Below are 19,036 nucleotides of genomic sequence, written 5' to 3'. Positions count from 1 at the left end.
TTACACAAATTTTATGTGAAACAGGTTTCCAATTATCCACTGCTCTGTGTGACATACATGCTACTTTAGACATAGCACTTGTCTTGAGCAAGGTCAAATACATAGCCAGTACACAAGGTATGCCACACAATGGCTAGAAGCTAATTTACTACTCTCAAACCACCTACGAAAAATCTCTGTCAAATAAAACAAGTTATACACGCGGGAACTCTTTGCAAACGACGTCAACAACTCGTTGGTGAACATGATTCGAAGCTCAGCGACCTGGGCCTTGCGTCTCGACGTTTCTTCTCCGACAGTCGTTTGCTTTGTCTGGTTGGCGTTTGGTTCGCCTTTTTCTTTGACGACGTGTCCTGCTTCGGCATATCCGAAGAGCTGGAATACCGCTTTCTGACCGAATAGTAATCTGAAAAAAAGACAATCACGTGACCGTGAGAGACGTGTGAGGTGCACGTGACCAGGCGAGTGTGCTAATTCGCGACGCGCCAACGTTGCGGTTATTTTGAGGCGACGTGTCGCCGTGCAGATGGTGCAAGCCATGTCCAAGCGTCGTGACACGACTGGAGACGTTAGTGTAGCAAGTGTTACCTCACCAAATATCCATCCGCCATCTGCGCTCACATCGACAGTGGCACGCACCGCGACGAAACCAACCCAAAGACAAAGGAAAACACCGCACGCGCACGACAAAAACCCAACCTGCTATCTCTCTCCTGGCTTTCCTGCGCGGCGACTGTCTCAGTGAGCTCTCTGCGACAGTGTGCGCAGTCTCGGTCCGCTTGGATGGCGATGCAGTTGTTGCAGTGCCAGTCGTTTCCCTATCAGACGTCGCCTTTTCTCCCAACAGACGAGACGCAAGGCCCAGAGCGTCTCTTTCTGTCTCTGTCGCCTCCTCCTCGACTCGCCTCGATTGTCGTGTCCTAGAAGCGCGTTTCTCAACGCGAGTAAGTGGTCTAGCACCACAGGCTCCAGCGCTCGCCGTCCCCACGCTTTCTCCCATCTGTATACGTTCAGCGGTCTGGACGGTGGTTGTCATTTCTGGCTCGACTTTTTCCCACTGCCAGTTGCCCTCTAGGGGCTGCTCGCTATCGAAATCGAAGTTCCACCTTTCTCGGTGACGTTCGTTGATCTTTTCCAGTTCACTGTTGAGATATTTATCAGTCTCGTTGTGGTCGGGTTGTCCAAAGAGACACTTGCGTGCTTGAGTCGGTAGTAACGAGGCCTTGAGGTTGTCCATTGGCGGCGAGATGAAGAAATGTAGCACTCGACAGAACGGACAGGCACCAACAGGCCTGCTACGCAGTTTGTGATTGTTGCGTCATCGGATGGAGGAGTGCCAACGACACCGATTGGTCGAGTATAATGACACGCCTTGATTGGCGGGAAAAATGGCGTTGTCGTCATGGTAGCGAAAAGTCACGTGCATCCAAACGGGGTAGCACAGCGGTTGGGTCTGTTAGTACTTCCAAGTGTCATCTACATGTACCGAAGCGCTCTATGAGGTCTCAGAAGAGTCTAGAGTAAATGTTTTGGATGTCATACGTGTCTACTTGTCGTATTATTCCAGTCTGGACTAATTAGCTAGTACGACGAGATCATGACAGTAACTTCTAACGTAACACAAAACCGATATTTTTAGCTAATATTAAGACACAAATTCTTCATAGCTTTTTAGATAGGAAACTAGCTAGGCACGGCAATCCATTTCCTTGTGATCACGCCTCTACCTCGTGTCAACAAAAGCATGCTGATGAGCGATGACGCTTGTGATGCAGAGAGACAAGTAGACATAAAGTATGTACACTGTGCCATTATTGTTTTCGCTGCTGTAAAGCAAACGAGCCTCTGCCATATCTATTCGGAGAACAATTACAACACTCACGATCTAACTTCTCGCAAATTAGTGTTTCGACATGTACAACTAGAATCATTTGGTGAAACTAGCACAAAGTAAATGAATGGGAATGGCACGTGACAATTGCAAATTTGCTGGGATTTCGATGCTAGCGTCTATGCTAGGGCCGGATTTGCTAAACATTATTTAGGTGTATGCTGAGTGTGCGGAAACGCCTTTTTATCCGGGAGCTACTGTACGTCCTTGTGTAGAGAATGCGCTGTGACCCTTGCCTCTTGGGTGATGCAATAAAAAATTGTTTTGTGGTTGGCATGGGCAGAAGATTGTTGTGTTTATTGGAAACATTGAAGCTAAGATTCACTCTCAAAATAGAAACTCATAGCTTGATCAGCTGCAAAGTCCATTGGTTTACTGATTCCAAGAGCTCGCTCATCAGTTTATTCATATACTCAATTAACTAGAAAACACCATGATCTGGGTATAAAAATAGACCACATCAGAAGTATAACAGGCTAGTTACTGTTACCCGACTAGCAGCAGATCAAATCAATCTGTACAATGTTGTTCATCATCTAGTAATACCAGTTCTAGCATATAACGGCAAAGTAAACCATACCATCCAGTAAACACAAACTCAAAATTAGAGGTGTTAACCAGACTATTTCTGTACACAATAATTCTCTACACTCCAGTTTCTGTGAAAACTGTAGTCACAGCAGCATTTCTTCTATGAGGCAGTGGAGATGGGCTAGCAGAAAGGCTGTTTACTGGCATCTCTAGTTCTTGGTATACATCTCGTGACATCTTTCGACGCATTCTTCTTCGTCTTTCCAACAAGGAAGAGCCTCCTTGAGACAAACAGGACCCAGGGGAATCTGATTCACATTCTGACGATGACATTGATACGACAGAGCTTATATCTGATATTGATTCTTCCACGCGAACTCCAACAACATAATCATTTGGAAATACTCCATCACCAGCAACAGTCTGATATATTGTAATTGCTGCCACTACCACTATCAGCCCTGACGCTACAGCTACCAGCAACCATGCCACATATTTAGCAATCATCGGCTCTGTGCCAGCGCTGGCATATTCAATGGAAGCAACAGCTAGTGCAGCGATAGGAAAAGTGTATGCCCAGTAGCTAAGAGAGAATGGGGTGTCTTTCACAAAGAGTCTCAAATGACGAATAATGGACAAAAAAAAATGAAGAGCGAAACGAAGAAAAGAGCCTTTGACAAAGAATCAAATACATCACCATGCATCTCAGACCAGGCAACAGCAGCTGCTGCAGGTGGAGCCACAAAGAGAAACAAAACAGGATGCATAGACGGATGAAGATTAGGAAACTTCCCAGTGTGGTGTTCATGATCAGCTGGACGATTGCCATTGTCTGGATACAAAAGCAGTGCCAAGTTCGCATGTTTCAGGTCATTAACCTTCCCTTCTTTTATCTCAGAAGACTTGGTTTGTTCTTTCTCTTTCAGTTCCTTGTCCTTTTGACCAAATCTGATCGAGCTATCAGAGTTTATACTAGTTGTTCGCACTCGCTTCAACGGAGTACCTTTTGGAGATGGTGGCTTGTTTTTCATTGATACAGATGACTTGCGAGCGAGTACAGGAGATGCAGGAATAACTAGCTTTACAGTACCGTTCTGTACTGAACTCATTCCAGGTTTCGTTGCATTTGCTTGCTCTGTGTGAAGCCCGGAACCCTTTACTGCCATGTTCCGTGAAAGTGTGGCATCACCAATAAGCAACAGCATTAATCGAGGATCGCAGCTTGGGTTCGTAACACTTTCGGTCTAACTTTTCTTTCGAGCAATGCTCTTATCGATGACTGCTGAGACTGTGATGTTACTGGAAGTTCCTGCTGAGTTGCTACCACTAAAATTTGGGTTGGTGATCCTGAGAGCCGAGTTGGTGATCCCAAGTGCCGGGTTGGTGATCCCGAGTGCCGCTTTGTTGAATCAGATGGCAGAATTGATGACCCTGATTTTTGCGGTGGTGATCTCAACTGCACGATCGACGATTCCAACAATTGTCCTGACCATTGTTGTCCTGGCTGTTGATTAAAAGTAAAAACTCCTAACTTCTGAGGTGGTGATTTTGTCTTTCTTCTTGGTGACCTTGGCTTTCAAGTCGGTGATCGCATCGGTGATCGCCCTCTTCAAGTTGGCGATTCAGGCTGTTTCAAAGCATCACTTGCTTGGAATGAAGAGTTTAGTAAAGAAGCAATGTAGTTCTTGGATGAAATTTCAGGAGTAGATGAAAGTTTAAGTGACTGTGGTCTTGTTGTTGTCTTTGACACGTTACAGATACTGCAGTTATCGAGAGTGACGCTGCTTGAATCAAATTCATGAACTGTCTGTCGACCATTTAGTAGTGGTGGATGCCGACGTGTCATAACCTCTCGACAACTCGAATCCTGTTCACTGTCTACAAGACACAATGAGTCCAAACAAACCTTGCATTCATCAAGACTGTAACTTTTTATCACACCCAAAGAGTTGCCAGATGCTTTTGCCTCAATGCCAGAAATCCTATCAAACGTAGGATCAATCAGATCTGATGACTGAACATGTGACTGATCAGATTTTATTCCATCTGTAATAACACTTAGAGCCTGAGATAATACTGTCTCATCTAAAGACACCGTGAGCAGCTGCTTGTTTGTCTGAGAATCACACAATGCCTTGCCACCTAAATCTGGCTCCTCCTCAAACACCTCGTTATCTCCCACACTCAGATCTACACGACTCCCAGTGAATGCTGACATGGGATCAAACTCATCGTCAGTGACCTGTTCCTTCGTAATTACTTGAAGATTGTCTTTATTAATATGATTACCTGTTTGAGGCAATGGTGTTGTCTCTCCGGTCACACCTTGTTTGGGTGAATCCTCATCTGCTGTAGAACCTTTCACGTCATCATGCCACTTCTGAATTTTATCACATCCTGAACAACGGTCACTACTTTTGCTTGTGTGACGGTGTCTCCGATTAAGTCTTATCTTGTATGGCTGGTTATGGTGATCGCTGAGAGGATCATGAATCTCATCACTGCTATCAGTTAGCTTCCCATCTGTGTGTGAGCACTCACTTTCATCACATCTGTGACATAAGTTTTTCTTGTAGCGATTATACCGACGATTTCCTTGATACCTGCGATGAGAGCCATGATGATGACTGTGGTGGCCATGGTAGTGAACATCACCGTGTCCATGATGATGATGACGATGATGATCACTATGTCCATGATGGTGATGGGTATGGTGATCTGCATGTCCATGATGATGGCTATGGCGGTCTGCATGTCCATGATGATGGCTATGGTGGTCTCCATGTCCATGATGATGGCTATGGCGGTCTGCATGTCCATGATGATGGCTATGGTGGTCTCCATGTCCATGATGATGGCTATGGCGGTCTGCATGTCCATGATGATGGCTATGGTGGTCTCCATGTCCGTGATGATGGCTATGGTGGTCTCCATGTCCGTGATGATGGTTATGGTGGTCTCCATGTCCGTGATGATGGCTATGGTGGTCTCCATGTCCGTGATGATGGCTATGGTGGTCTCCATGTCCGTGATGATGGCTATGATGTCCATGATGGTGATGATTGCCGTGATGGTCTTGCCCATGACGGTGATGGCCATGACGATCTGATCCATGATGGTGATGGTGGCCGTGATGGTCTTGTCCATGATGGTGATGGCTGTGATGGTCTGAATGTCCACAACTATGATGATCTCCATGTCCATGATGATGGCTAGAACGCTCTCCATGTCCATAGTGGTGACTGTGATGGTCTGCACGTGAATGCCCGTGATAATCTCCAAGCCGCTGGTGAGATTGATAATCTAAGTGCTCGTGACGATCACTCTGCTGGTCACTATGTCCATGATGTTCAGCATCATTACCATGACTAGTTGATATATGCTTACGATGATTACAACTGTCATCACTTTTGATACTTACACTGTCCCGATCGTCAGAACTGTGTTTTTTCTCATTTTCTTCCCTGGCTATTTCATCTTCGTAGCAATTATCTACTCCTTCCAAAAATTCATTATATGTCATATTGGGAATAGTTAAATGATGAAATAAATCACGGGAAATCGCTTGATAGATTGAAATAAACACCAGCAAGTAATATATACATCCGATTGAAAAGAAAGCCAACGCAATATCGTACTGCCCCACAGTAGCAGCCAGGCTTGCCCCAATAAAGTTTCCGATTACTGCCAATGTATACGTCGGGTTGCCCGATCGAAGACTTCTCTTTCGACTATACATCCATGCTCCATACAAATATAAATCCAACAAAAAATACGGCATCATGGCTACAAAGAACATAACCTCCATAGCAGTTCCCCTCACAGTGATCCCACCCGGTGCCCATCGTTTGGGTGTGGCAAGCAGCAACAACATGCTGATGCAAAAGGAGCAAAGAAAAAGTTTACCCTTACAGGATGAAAGAACTCTCTATACACACCTCCTCGCCACTTGATCAACTTCATGGTGTAGAACATGGCACAGAGCAACAAGACAACAATGCCCACAAACCAGTAGATCTCGTTCAAAACGGTCGTGGCGTCCACCCGGTAGAGATGCTCTTCAACGGAATTATTAAACTGCATCATAGCGCCGCTGATCGAGAGCGTCTTCCACATCAACGACTTCCCGGAGAGACCCAATGCTACACCAAACATCACGACCTTGAAACGCAGAAGAAAGGGCATCCGCTTCGTCTCCTCGACCACCAGATGTTCACTCTACTTGATGTGATCGAGTTCCGGCCCTTCAAGAGCGCCAATGAAACGGTTCTCGCTGACACCTTTGATCAGCTCGAGGTTGTCCGCCCAGGTAACACGCCGATTGTGCAGAGAGGTATGGCTGACAGTCGTCGACGACCGGCGGTTTCGGCTGCCGACCGATTTGACACTCATCTTCTACTAAACAATAAACACAAGCACAGAAGTGACCATCAATGGTAGGCACGCGGGCAGAGCGCATCTGTGAACTCCCACCTCGGTATGAGCAGCTACTCTTTTCGTTGCGGATACTAGTTAGCTATGACGCAGCAAGAGCGTTTGGGATGAAGAGAGACTGGCTATTGCAGAGCATTTACGACGTAGTCACTCGTTTTTGACCATAACGAACGTGCACACGATTGCGTAGTCCGCAACATCAACGAACAAGGCCAACAGCGACAGCGAATGTGAAAAATATCATGCACGTGAGTGCATAGCCATGTATGGAGATAATTTACGCATAAACATACCCGTATATCTATCTATCTATCTATGGAAGGTCCTTTATTGTAATATACCGAACGATACAGTACAATAAGCGTCTACAGGACTGGTAGCACTATAACAGAAGTAGAGTTCTGGAGTACTATGTAGAGGTCCAGTCGAAGACTATACATCACAAATGATTAAAAGCAGAAATTACAACAACAAAAAAAACACTTTTAAGTTAAGAGATGTTGTCTCTTCTTGCCAACCAGCATCGAAAAGAGTCTTTCAGGGTGGAATGAATGACAGCTTGAAACAGATCGTCCAAGTCGCGTTGAAGAGGCTTGCACAACATGCAGACTGCTCGTCGAGTTTCAGGAAAAATCAATCCTCTCGACCCAACCAAGAGATGCAAAAGCTCCGTCTTATACTGATGGTTAGCATCTTTGACAAGTTGGGCATAGCGGCGTTCTTTCCGGGCCTTCGTTTCTTCCACGACTGTTTCGAATGGGACCGACAGCTCAAGCATCCAGGCCTTTTTGAGGACGGCATTCCAAACAACAATGTCTGGACGAAGGCAGGTACAGGTTATATCGACAGGAAAATTGTATACTGATTCTGGTAGGTCGGCTACTATGGAAAACTGTTGACTAAGATGACGTTTTAGAAAGTCCACAAATAGTCTCAGCGTATTGTCGTGTCTCTGTTTGTACAAACCTCGATCAAGTAGACTGGGACATGCATTTAGCACGTGGCACAGCGATTGGGGTTGGTGACAGAGAGGACATTGATTGCACGAAATTTTCTTCCACAACTGTAAGTTGGTTGCTGATGGGAGGGTGTCCTGGAGCCCATTTATTGCCCATTTGAACAAGTCATCGGGTAGAGATTTTAGGGACAAGGCAAAGTGCTCAGCTTCCACGTCCTTGAATCGAGCCGCTTGACCTTGTACAGACAGGGAGGTAAGATGTGACAAATGACGATTATTTGATGATTCCGTAATCGTCTTTTTGATGTTCTTTATTTTTGATTGCAGGCACCCAGGCGAAGTATCAAGAGTCTATCTATCTATCTATCTATCTATCTATATTTGGTCAATGGGCAGTCACCTGTGATTGTGGAGCTACAGTAGACGAAGGTGCATACCACCTCTTGACATGCAAGCGTCACGGTGGCCCAATTTGGCAGCACGACTTCATTGTCTCGGCCTGGTGCAGGTGTCTAAATTCAGCTGATGTTCTCCACAAGAAGGAAGTGCGCAACCTCTATGTCGACAGCCTTGGTCGCCCGGATATTGTGACCTTTGACTCAGGTAGCTTGACCAATGCTGAGATAGATGTCTCGCTAGCTCATCCCTACAACAAGGAGGTGGTTAGCTCTAGTGCTAAAGTGACTGGCCATGCCTCCCTTGTTCGAGAACAACACAAGAAAGAGAAGTACAAGCAATTTCACCATCCAGGAGGACAACGTCCAGATGTCATCCCCTTGGTACATGAACATTTTGGGAGATGGGGCAAGGAAGCCATTAACTTTCTCAAGTCCCTAGGGGATCGCTCCAAGGATGAATATGGTCAATACAACAAAAAGGATTTTATGTCAGTGTCTAGACGCCGGATTAGCGTTGCACTTCAGAAAGGCAATGCTAAAGTTATTCTAAGGAAGCTGGAAAGACTAATTTATGCTTTTTCTTCGCTTGACCTTGCTTTCACAGACGTTCAGTCTTACGTTCATTAGAATAGACAGCAGTTTTCATTAGTCTTTTGTGCTAGAGAAAGAAATTATTCAATAAAATCTATCTATCTATCTATCTATAAGGAAGCTGGAAAGACTAATTTATGCTTTTTCTTCGCTTGACCTTGCTTTCACAGACGTTCAGTCTTACGTTCATTAGAATAGACAGCAGTTTTCATTAGTCTTTTGTGCTAGAGAAAGAAATTATTCAATAAAATCTATCTATCTATCTATCTATCTATCTATATATATATATATATATATATATATATATATATATATATATATATATATATATAAAGAAGAGGTGTCTGTCTGTCTGTCTGTCTGTCTGTCAATACATATATTTTCAAACATTGAACTATTATACACCATCTAAGCAAAGCAACTAAATACTACCCAAGCCAATAGGGCTTGGTTCTACCTACAACTATTTATGTTTATGTTGCTGTCTCTTGAAACAATCTTCTTTATTTTTCTGTCAATCACTCTAGCATTTGATCGTTGTAGACACACAGAGAACACAGATCTCCAGTATGTCTTGAAGGTTGATGCATTTGGCTTTCCGTCTTCGTCTCTTGATAGCTGTGACAGTTTCTTCAAATAGTCTTCAGCTTTCTCTCCCCAACAGCCAAAATGTTCGAAGACTATAGGCACAAATGTTGGTCGAAAACCTCCAGACAAGAGCTCCTGGTCGTACTTTTTGATCTTCCGTCTGTCTGTCTGTCTGTCTGTGTGTCCGTCCGTACAAGCGTTTCTCAAAGACGGCGAGTCCAATCTCGGCCGAATTTGGCTCGCGCACGCCGAATTCATTAATCTCGAAAGTGAGACCGTGATCGTCTTCCTGACTTCTCCCACGACGACGCGATTTCCCGCCGATCAAGCTCGCTTCCGCTAGCGCGCGAATATCTCCGGAACGGCGCGTCGTATCTCCGCCGAATTTAGACTGCCCGTTCCCGACGTCGGACGGTACGCGCCGAGCGTGTCGTTTACCGCGGGCGACGCTGGCAAACGAAAGATATTTTTGCAGGTATCCGGGTCTTGAAAAAATACGCTCACAGCCGTTTGCCAGTCTACGACCGTCGAAGAGCTGCCGTGTTTGATGCACCTGTTCCCCGAAACGCCATCAACGTCTTCGAACAGACGACGTTCAGCGGGACTGTCGAAATGACGACAGTCGGCATTCGTTATATACGGGGAACGGATTATCCGGGTAAGTATTGCACGTGACTTGCACGTTACGGGATTCACGTCGAAATTATAGATGCCAGGTTCGATACACCTGTTCTCCGCAACGGGACTGTCGAAATGGCTTCAACAGGATCAATAATCCAATCAACGGGATTTTTTGAAACTGGACACGTGTCGAATAGATGCCAAGTTCGATACACCTGTTCCTCGCAACGGCAGCAACGTCCAAGTCGAAATGGCTTCAACCAATCGCTAATCCAATCAACGGGATTTTGGAGACGGCAATTGAACGGAATATAACTATGAATGAGAATTCTGTCTGGCTGCTAGCGCTACTAAACGGTAAAAAGCACTTACACCATGGCTAATTAGTGACAGTAAACGGTTACTGACAAAACATTACAGTCTACTGCGCCAAAACATTACAGTCTACTAGCTGCGCAATATCTGGGAGTGCTATACGATTGCAAGTGTTTAGGCGACATTTTTCGTTGTTTTTACAATGCCTCCGAACAGACGGACTGGCTCAGGTTGCGCTGACAAGGGCATAAGTTAGTGTAATTGGTTTGTGCTGTGATTGGAGCCTTTTTTGCACAGGGATGCTAACCAACACTCTAGAGCAGAGAGTTTGGAAATCTACAAAGATCTCTCTATACAAACTGTACGTGACCTGGCCACACCCCCTCTGCCTCTTCAACCATCAAACGCATTTTTAGATACTTTCTGCTATAATCTCTACCTACAAAGGCGATCTGTCTGTCTGTTTGTGTGTCTGTCTGTACTGTCTGTCTGTCACTAATAGCAAACAGTGTCTGCAAATCAATAATTTGTGTGATTAAACTTTTACCCGGGTGTTGTCCCCTGGGCGAAGCCGGGCATTGGAGCTTGTATACTATGAAGGAGAGGTGTCTGTCTGTCTGTCTGTCTGTCATACGGGGAACGGATAATCCGGGTGAGTACTGCATGAGACTTCCATTTCTGCTCTGATGATTCGCCTAACTGCACGTGACTTTATTTCATTCAACGGGACAGCGCAATATCCGGGAGTGCTATACGATTGTAAGTGTATACGCGACATTTTTATTCACTGCAATCATTCATGGCCAACATCACCTAGGATACCATCAAAGGCATATTTGGATACTTTCTGCTATAATCTCTACCTATAAATGCGACCTGTCTCTCCTCCACTTCCGTGTTGTATTGGCTCTATGACAAACGTGTGTGTCAACTGCGGCGCTATGAGTGGAAAGGAGAAGCACCTGGCATGTGTTGTCCCCCCGGGCGAAGCCGGGCGTTGGAGCTTGTATATATATATATATATATATATATATATATATATATATATATATATATATCTTGATGCCATCATTTGATGTTCCACCTCAGACATGTCTTGGTTGCAGGCTTCATTGCCTGTTCGTCAAGGGGGACTAGGCCTACGAGAGGCGGTGAGAATGTCATCTTCTGCATTCATTGGCAGCTGTAACTCCGTTCGGTCATTATGTTCTCCTCTTCTACCAACTACGCCACTTCTGGAGGAGTCAGTGCCCAATAGTAATTATTCGTCGCCTGACTTTAGTGTTTTTCCTGGAGAGTCTACTGCTAAGGATCATATTCGAAGTCTTGCGCCTGACTCGCTTGACACCATTGATCTTACCTCGAGTAGTCAACGTGATCTACAACGTCTCCTGGACACCAAGCTTTCAACAACCATCTTAGAGAATGCAAGTTTGAGAGATCGTGCTCGACTAGACACGATATCTGCTCCTCACGCTGGAGCATGGCTAAGAGCAATACCCAACCCCAATCTCAGCCTTGCCATGCCCCAGAGGGAGTTCATAATCGCTGTTTGCAAATGGTTGGGGATAGCTTTCTTCCCACCTCCTCCAAGCTCAAAGCGTTGTTCTTGTGGACAGGTTTTAGACAGTTATGGGGACCATCTACTGGGTTGCGGAGAAGGAAACTGGAGAAATAGACGACACAACGCTCTTGCTGACATAGTATTCGAAGCACTATTATCTGATAATGCCAATTGTCATCGTGAACAACGGCTTTGTGGTGACTCGAATGCAAGACCAGGAGATGTATACCATCCAGATTTTGAGAGAGGGCGACCGACTTACTTTGACATCAGAGTAAGAAATTTTCTTTAACCAACATATATGGTAAAGGCAGCTTGTCAAGCAGGGGTTGCGGCAGAAGCTGGAGAAAGAGAGAAAGACAGCTCATATAAAGACATTGTTAGTGAGAATGGAGGTGTGTTTTATCCGCTAGTTGTTGAAAGTCTGGGCTTGTGGTCGCCGTCTAGTCTCCAGATTTTAAAATCAATCTGCAGAAGAACAACATTTCACAGTAACCTCACAATGAGCCAGGCCACGTCCTATTTCCACCAACGGCTTTCTATTAAACTCTGGTTGTATAATGCAAAGATAATTCTAGAGAGATTGTCTGTAGATTGCTCTGATGACGTTCTAGACTTTTTGTAGAGTGGGGGGGGGGGGGTTGAGTTGGTTTTGGGTTAGTTTATAAAAATATAATATATCTAATATATAAAGCTCAAATTGTCTGTCTGTGTGTGTGTATGTATGTATGTTCGCGTTTGGCGGCCACGTCTTTTGTCCGTTCGCAACCGAAATCGGCACGCACACTCGGCACGCACAAAGAAAGGTTTGCGTAAAAAAAATACAAAAAATAATGCACCGAGTCCCCTCTCGAGGGATCGACCCACGCGTAAAATTTCTCGACGACGCAAACGCTACACATTGCAGCTCATTCGAACACACGCCCACACCAGTCCCGTGTAGACCCTATGCATCGCCGTCCTTCGCAAAGCTTCGAGCGATCGAATATCTCTTGCCGACGAAACTTACTCTTCTATCGCTTGCGTTTCTCTCCAAATTCTGATTACATTTGCACCGAATCCAACCTACACGTTTTCTGCAGCAAGCGCTACATGGGGAGTGTGTCGATTTCTATCGAAACAAGCGCAAAGAGCAAGATTCGAATTCATTCAGCATATCCGGGACCTCGCCACAAAGATTGCACGTGACGTGTCCACAGACCTATCTTTACACTACAGTATCTTGCCCGTAAGAAGGACGGGCCATGTATACTAGTATATATATATATATATATATATATATATATATATATATATATATATATATATATATATATATATATATCCGGGACCTTGCCACACGTGTGAAACCATATGGACTACATGTACACACGTGACAGGTAGCGCACGCGGTGTAGCAACCTAAAGGCATGGCATAATTTCCTTGGGCAAGAAACTCACACAATTGCCTCTTTCTACTCAGGAGTATAAATGAGTAACTGGTCATTGACCGGGGCGGCAAAGGCCCGCGACTGCGACAAAGTCCAAAATCCAAAGAAGACGTCGCGGCCGAAAGTCTGGGTATTCAAGGATTTATAGCTGCGCTTTGTTTAGGTGTCCGGGGTCATCGCATGATGCAGAGCGGCTCTGGCATGATGGACAGCAGACGAGGAGTCTTTCTTTTTGCTTCTTGCATTCTTGTTGTAGTTTTTACCGTTTCTTCGCAGGTACTCTTTGACGGACCATCAAACAACAAAGCTAATGTGTTCATGTCTTTTTGTAGCAACTCATCATTTCGGGTCCACGTGGGCCCCCAGGAATCGCTGGAATTCCTGGATTGCCAGGAGAGCCGGGGGTTCGAGGTCAGCCAGGCCTTCCAGGCTCACCAGGAACCTCTGTATGTAACTGTGTAAACCTGAGCCATACTAAAGTCGATGGATATCAATGAAATTGTCGGACACTGTTGTAGCTAACGTATTGAGGGGTGTCCAACTGATTTTTGTTGCCAAACATTGAACAGAACATTTGTGGCAGAGTGACCATTGACGCCAAAGTAGCCCGGATGTTTGAATATCCACGTGAAATATTCTAACAAATCTGACAAACGGAATCACATCATTGGAACGAGCAAGACATGTATTTATTTGTTTTTAACATTCATCCACGCTCACAATTACAGCATGGGCATAATTATGGAGCCACCCCATAACAGCTGAGGCATGGAAATCAGCAGTACATTGCGGATTTATGAATATACCTGCTCACACACTGATTCTACATCAAATCATGCTATTTGGGTATTTATATTGTTCTGATTGGACGCTTTGGCAACGTGTAGCAGCAAAAAGATTAAGAGAATGACCAGACTAACCATCGCTGCCATGCATTACCATGTCCAAACCGTTCATGTGACGTCACAAGAGCAGATGAGAATAGACTCACAATATGCAAGTAAACCGAAACGTGTAGTCTCTATTAATCTTTGAGTATGTCTTCTGACATAAACAAAGTCATTTTATTGTTTAGAAGCTTTTGAAAACGATTTTGATTATTAATTTTCGAATTTACTGGTTGAACTGACAGCAAGAAGCAGTCATGTATCTCAACAGGTCACACATTACCTGCAATCTCAGACATGCGGATGGCACCCATTACCTCACCATTATGACTTGTTTTATTTACTAAAAAATGCAGCCGTCACTGTAGATCATGCATGTGTCGTGACTTTGTGCTACAAGCCAAGAACTGTTGATGTAGTAGAAGTCATAAACTGTTCTACTAAATTTAGCTTGCACGTGCACACTACAGACTGACAGTTTTGACAAGTGCATGTGATTTGCACGTGCACACCATCTATTTATAACGACTCGTGTTAGTAGTTAACGGTTGAGTCATCAGATTCCGTTCAGGTTTACCTATCTGTATTTCGAGACTTTTAGACACTTAGCTGTCGAGTCATCGGTTCTGTTTCTCTCAGAGAATTAATAGCGTTATTTGCGGACAGCATGTACTTGCAATGTCTGCGAAAGTCCAGTAATTTGTTAATCTAAGCCACATGCTCAGGGTGTGCATCATAATTATGTCCATGTCTGTACAAAGTATCTATTACTGTAGAACTAAGAAAGCCTCTGAGTGAACTTCCTGAACTCTTTGACGCTTTACAGACTCTATCTAACCCTAGATACATGAGTGTAGGGTGAATTCAGGACTTCTAAAAGGTCTTTAGTTGGTTTATGAAATGGCCATGTAGGATCTGTATAGATGTCTATGTGATTGATGCAATTTACATACAGTACCAACTTTTTATTGTTTTTTTATTGATTATAAACCTGCCAGTGTAAAATCTTAATAGATTCTTAAAGTCCATTCCAGAAGTAAAGTCAGTTGTGCGAAAGTGGGCTGCTGACGCTTAACTTTATAAGAACAGACTGAGGTCATACAGGTATCATTGGAAAACTCTATGTTTGCTTTAGTCAATTATGGACGCCTCTCGTTTGTAGGATGCATTACACCAGAGATAAGCAGAGATATGTGATGCTTTCGGTAAAAGTCTTGTCAATCATGTATTGTTCTAATTGCATACCTACTGTAATTAGATTGGTATGCTGTCCTAAATAGTAACTAGAAACAGTTTGAGAATGTAAGCCACACACTAGGTATAGCCACCATCAATCACTCTCTATTGCTTTCTACAGCACTGTCGGCTTGTTTTGCATAGTTTACTGGCAAGGTATCTAGGTATTACGGTATTTCAACAGCGGTAACGAGACATCGTAAGTGATTGCTATAACAATAGGGCATCTGGTATATTTTAGGGTGTTAGGTATCCTAAGCCACTCCCAAAGCCACAACTGACTTTAATTCTGGAACGGACTTTAGTTTTACGGTCACTAGATCGAGCCTCGCTGATTTTGGTTCTGCAGACCACCCCAAACTTTCTCTAAATCTGCCCTTGTTAAGTGTCTGTCTGTAATAATAACAGTGTTTGTATGTATGCATCATGTGTCAAGCGCGGATATGGACAAACCTTGTCTAGTTTTTCCATTTAGTTTAGTTGAGAGTCAGGGTTAGGGTTGCCTGGGTTGGGGTTAGAGTCAGGGTTAGGGTTAGAGGCAGGGTTAGTGCTAGAGTCAGGGTTAGGGTTCAGTATGCATGGTTTGTATTGGCGATCCATGTTTTATACACAAGACCGTACCCAGCTTCATAATTCAGGGGAGGCAGCCTCGGAATCCCGAACTTAGAGAGCAGATTTGTTCAGCGCACGCTGTGAAGCTGGGCGCTAGTCAATAATGTCTATACTTTGAAAGTGACCCACATACACAACATGCATGAAACTGTTCCGATAATAAGTTATGTTCTACAACAGGCAATTTGTGCTATTTTTACATACCGTGATATACACTCACTATTTTAAAGCTTGGGATTTGTACAGTGCCAAGCCCCTAAAGTCAGCTGCCTAATGCCTGGGTATGGCCCTTGTACAGGCAATCCATGGATTGTCCAAATCTGCACTTTGCATATAACATATAATGTACACTGTCGACTTCTATCTGGCTGATTGCACCGTGTGTCCTCATTAGATTTACTATCTAGCTATAGATGCTGCATACTGTATGCAACAGTACAGTATACTGTAGCGGGACAGAAACAGGAAACCTTGCGTTGCCAGAGCATCAGTCTAGCAGAAGTGTTTTTCAGAATTTTGTATTTTAGGAGATCTGATAGTGGACCAATGACTGTCCCCAAATTTGGTGACATGGTGACGGTTCAACACAAATAAATGAACATATGTGCATACATTGTACTATAGTAGCACACTTAACTGTATTCTGTGCTTGTGTAGTTTTGAGTAATAAAGGTTGCATGTGTCTGACTGCACTGCTATGGTGGTGATAAAAATAGATACAGATAATTTGTTTCTTTAGTCCTACCTTCTATTAAAGTTTGAACATTGAACATTGAAGTTTACTGAACAGTCTCAATGTAAAACGTTGTTTACTTTAGTATTGAACTTGCACTTGTTGAGCTTGTGTGTGTGTGTGTGTGTGTGTGTGTGTGTGTGTGTGTGTGTGTGTGTGTGTGTGTGTGTGTGTGTGTGTGTGTGTGTGTGCAGACTTGGACATTATATAGAAGACCCATTAAACAGCTTGACCAATTTCACATGCGATGTCTTTGCAAAATTAGAAATATAAAATGGCAAGACATGATACCCAATACCGAGGTTCTGAAGAAATGCAACATTCCTGGAATTGAGGTTCTACTAATACAAGCTCAACTTCAATGGTGTGGTCATCATGTTCGAATGAAGGATAATAGAATCCCAAGGGCAGTGTTTTGTGTTCAGCTGAAGGAAGGTTCTAGAACAGCAGGTGGTCAGAAATTGTGCTTTAAAGACACATTGAAATCCAATTTGAAATCTTGTAATATTGATATATCCAACTGGGAAAGCTATGCATCAGACAGATCTCTGTGGAGATCTTATTGCAAGAAATCTCTAGATCATTTTGAAGACCAATGTTTGAAAACACTCCAACCAAAAAAGGCAGGAACGAAAGACGATCTCTAAGAGTCGGAACTTTACATGCGAAGTTTGTGGATGCTCCTGCACTTCACGCATTGGTCTTCGGAGACACAAGCAAAGCCATAAATGAGTTTGGTCGTGTCGACCACTCACTCCACCACCACTATGTGTGTTTGTGCGTGTGTGTGTGTGTGTGTGTGTGTGTGTGTGTGTGTGTGTGTGTGTGTACTTGTGTTTGTGTGTGTGTGTGTGTGTGTGTGTGTGTGTGTGTGTGTGTGTGTGTGTGTGTGTGTGTGTACTTGTGTGTGTGTGTGTGTGTGTGTACTTGTGTTTGTGTGTGTGTGTGTGTGTGTGTGTGTGTGTGTGTGTGTGTGTGTGTGTGTGTACTTGTGTGTGTGTGTGTGTGTGTGTGTGTGTGTGTGTGTGTGTGTGTGTGTGTGTGTGTGTGTGTGTGTGTGTGTGTGTGTGTGTGTGTGTGTAGCAATAAATCATGTCTATATTATTGTGTACTACTATATTTAGATCATTTAGTTTTATATGAGAGATGAAATATTAACAATAACAAACTGTATAATTTGTCTAGGGTCGACCTGGTAGAGATGGCACGATGGGACTGCCTGGTCCTCCAGGGAGTGCTCTTGTCTTAATGCGAGGACTTCCAGGAAAACCAGGAGTCAATGTCAGTCATAAGTTATGATGAGTGTGAACTTCCATTATTCTTCTATTTTCTAATTAGGGGACAGGTGGTTTACCAGGCCTTCCAGGTTATAATGGAACAAAAGGACATAAGGGTGAACGTGGTCCACAAGGATTTAATGTATTAGTTACAAATTACAATTTAAATAGCTTTTGACCTATACAACTAATACTATTTATGCATCCGTATCATCAAATTAATGCTTTTGTTTTATGTAGAAATGTGTGCTTAGCAAATTTGACATTTTGGCTTAATTAATTTGTTTTTACTTTCAATTAAATATTTTTTGGGAAACTGTGCTTTGCAAGGTATGAATGAAATACATTACATTGATACATAATAATCATTATACAATGAACGCTTAGTACCAGAGTGGAATATAAGGCAAAATTTTTGGCTGGACATCGTGCTGTAGCAAAATATGTTGACCTGACGTTTCAAATTTTGGGTATCCATTCTCGTTTGATTTCACAAAAATTTCTTGTAATTATTGTCATCAACATTTAGTTCAATTTCTTTATTTGTTGCATCGTATTCACTTCTGTATTTAATTGCTATCAAAATGTAAACATAAGATTTTGCTTGTTTTTTGTTGTTTTATTGCATTGATCATGATGACGACGGGTTAGAGTAATGATATGAACAGTTAAAAGTTAAGTGAAGGTTACAGTAATGACATGAACTGATCAAGAGATGAGCAAGCTAAATCTATTGCACGGAGCCGATGGTAAGGAATCAGCGAACCAAAGTCCAGACTACTGACGGAAGCAGCAGGCAAGATCAAATAAATTGTTTGTTGCAACGTGCCCTTGATCAGCGTACTATGCCTTAACCAATCATGTAGGTATGTCCGATCAAAGCAAAATTATGGTCAGTCATGAACACCAGTTGGTCGGTCAATGACTGATGATCGACCGTTATATTCCACTCGGCTTACTGTTTGTTTGA

The 19,036-nt window shown here is 43.5% G+C and overlaps 5 protein-coding genes across 15 annotated transcripts in view; 3 read left to right on the top strand and 2 right to left on the bottom strand.

The window, feature by feature from the left end:
• Positions 1–120: 120 nt before the first annotated feature.
• LOC134186377 (cyclin-dependent kinase inhibitor 1B-like) lies at positions 121–1,305 on the bottom strand. Its single transcript, XM_062654333.1, has 2 exons — positions 700–1,305; positions 121–406 (listed from the first exon to the last, which is right to left on the bottom strand). Exons 1-2 carry the CDS (start codon positions 1,235–1,237, stop codon positions 225–227), a joined length of 720 nt encoding a protein of 239 aa, XP_062510317.1. The 5' UTR covers positions 1,238–1,305; the 3' UTR covers positions 121–224.
• A 973-nt stretch (positions 1,306–2,278) lies between these two features.
• LOC134186539 (uncharacterized) lies at positions 2,279–6,649 on the bottom strand. Its single transcript, XM_062654528.1, is given in 5 exon segments — positions 2,279–3,067; positions 3,070–3,666; positions 3,723–3,907; positions 4,067–6,237; positions 6,240–6,649. Coding segments are annotated over 5 exon segments (3,822 nt in total). The 5' UTR covers positions 6,578–6,649; the 3' UTR covers positions 2,279–2,536.
• Positions 6,632–8,900, top strand: LOC134186536 (uncharacterized). The gene is made up of 2 exons (XM_062654527.1): positions 6,632–6,755; positions 8,142–8,900. The coding sequence occupies exons 1-2, from the start codon at positions 6,632–6,634 to the stop codon at positions 8,837–8,839; spliced, it is 822 nt and encodes a 273-aa protein (XP_062510511.1). The 3' UTR covers positions 8,840–8,900.
• A 1,136-nt stretch (positions 8,901–10,036) lies between these two features.
• Positions 10,037–19,036, top strand: part of LOC134187479 (collagen alpha-1(XXV) chain-like) — a 27,523-nt gene continuing 18,523 nt past the window's right edge. For 5 of the 11 annotated variants that reach the window (XM_062655605.1, XM_062655603.1, XM_062655602.1 and 2 more), the window contains exons 1-5: positions 10,037–10,369; positions 13,485–13,597; positions 13,654–13,767; positions 17,975–18,070; positions 18,128–18,208. In XM_062655605.1, the coding sequence (XP_062511589.1) occupies positions 10,210–10,369; positions 13,485–13,597; positions 13,654–13,767; positions 17,975–18,070; positions 18,128–18,208 (564 nt within the window). In that variant the 5' untranslated portion in view covers positions 10,037–10,209. Of the gene's footprint in view, positions 10,370–13,353; positions 13,598–13,623; positions 14,322–16,795; positions 16,854–17,974; positions 18,071–18,127; positions 18,209–19,036 lie in introns of those variants that run through there. The other 6 variants (XM_062655606.1, XM_062655609.1, XM_062655610.1 and 3 more) reach the window with 6 other exon arrangements.
• Positions 11,419–12,506, top strand: LOC134186441 (uncharacterized). The gene has a single exon (XM_062654417.1). The coding sequence runs from the start codon at positions 11,419–11,421 to the stop codon at positions 12,181–12,183; it is 765 nt and encodes a 254-aa protein (XP_062510401.1). The 3' UTR covers positions 12,184–12,506.

The sequence above is a fragment of the Corticium candelabrum genome, chromosome 11, assembly GCF_963422355.1.
Source record: "Corticium candelabrum chromosome 11, ooCorCand1.1, whole genome shotgun sequence".
NCBI lineage: Eukaryota > Metazoa > Porifera > Homoscleromorpha > Homosclerophorida > Plakinidae > Corticium > Corticium candelabrum.
This window is presented reverse-complemented; position numbering and strand designations above follow the sequence as displayed.

Excerpts from the sequence above, each read along its gene's own strand:
- LOC134186377 (XM_062654333.1), bottom strand. The coding sequence starts at position 1,237 with ATGGACAACCTCAAGGCCTCGTTACTACCGACTCAAGCACGCAAGTGT. Across the intron at positions 407-699 it reads AGCCAGGAGAGAGATAGCAG|ATTACTATTCGGTCAGAAAG; the intron begins GTTGGGTTTTTG and ends TCTTTTTTTCAG.
- LOC134186536 (XM_062654527.1), top strand. The coding sequence starts at position 6,632 with ATGTTCACTCTACTTGATGTGATCGAGTTCCGGCCCTTCAAGAGCGCC. Across the intron at positions 6,756-8,141 it reads CACGCCGATTGTGCAGAGAG|GCACCCAGGCGAAGTATCAA; the intron begins GTATGGCTGACA and ends TTTTGATTGCAG.
- LOC134186441 (XM_062654417.1), top strand. The coding sequence starts at position 11,419 with ATGTCTTGGTTGCAGGCTTCATTGCCTGTTCGTCAAGGGGGACTAGGC.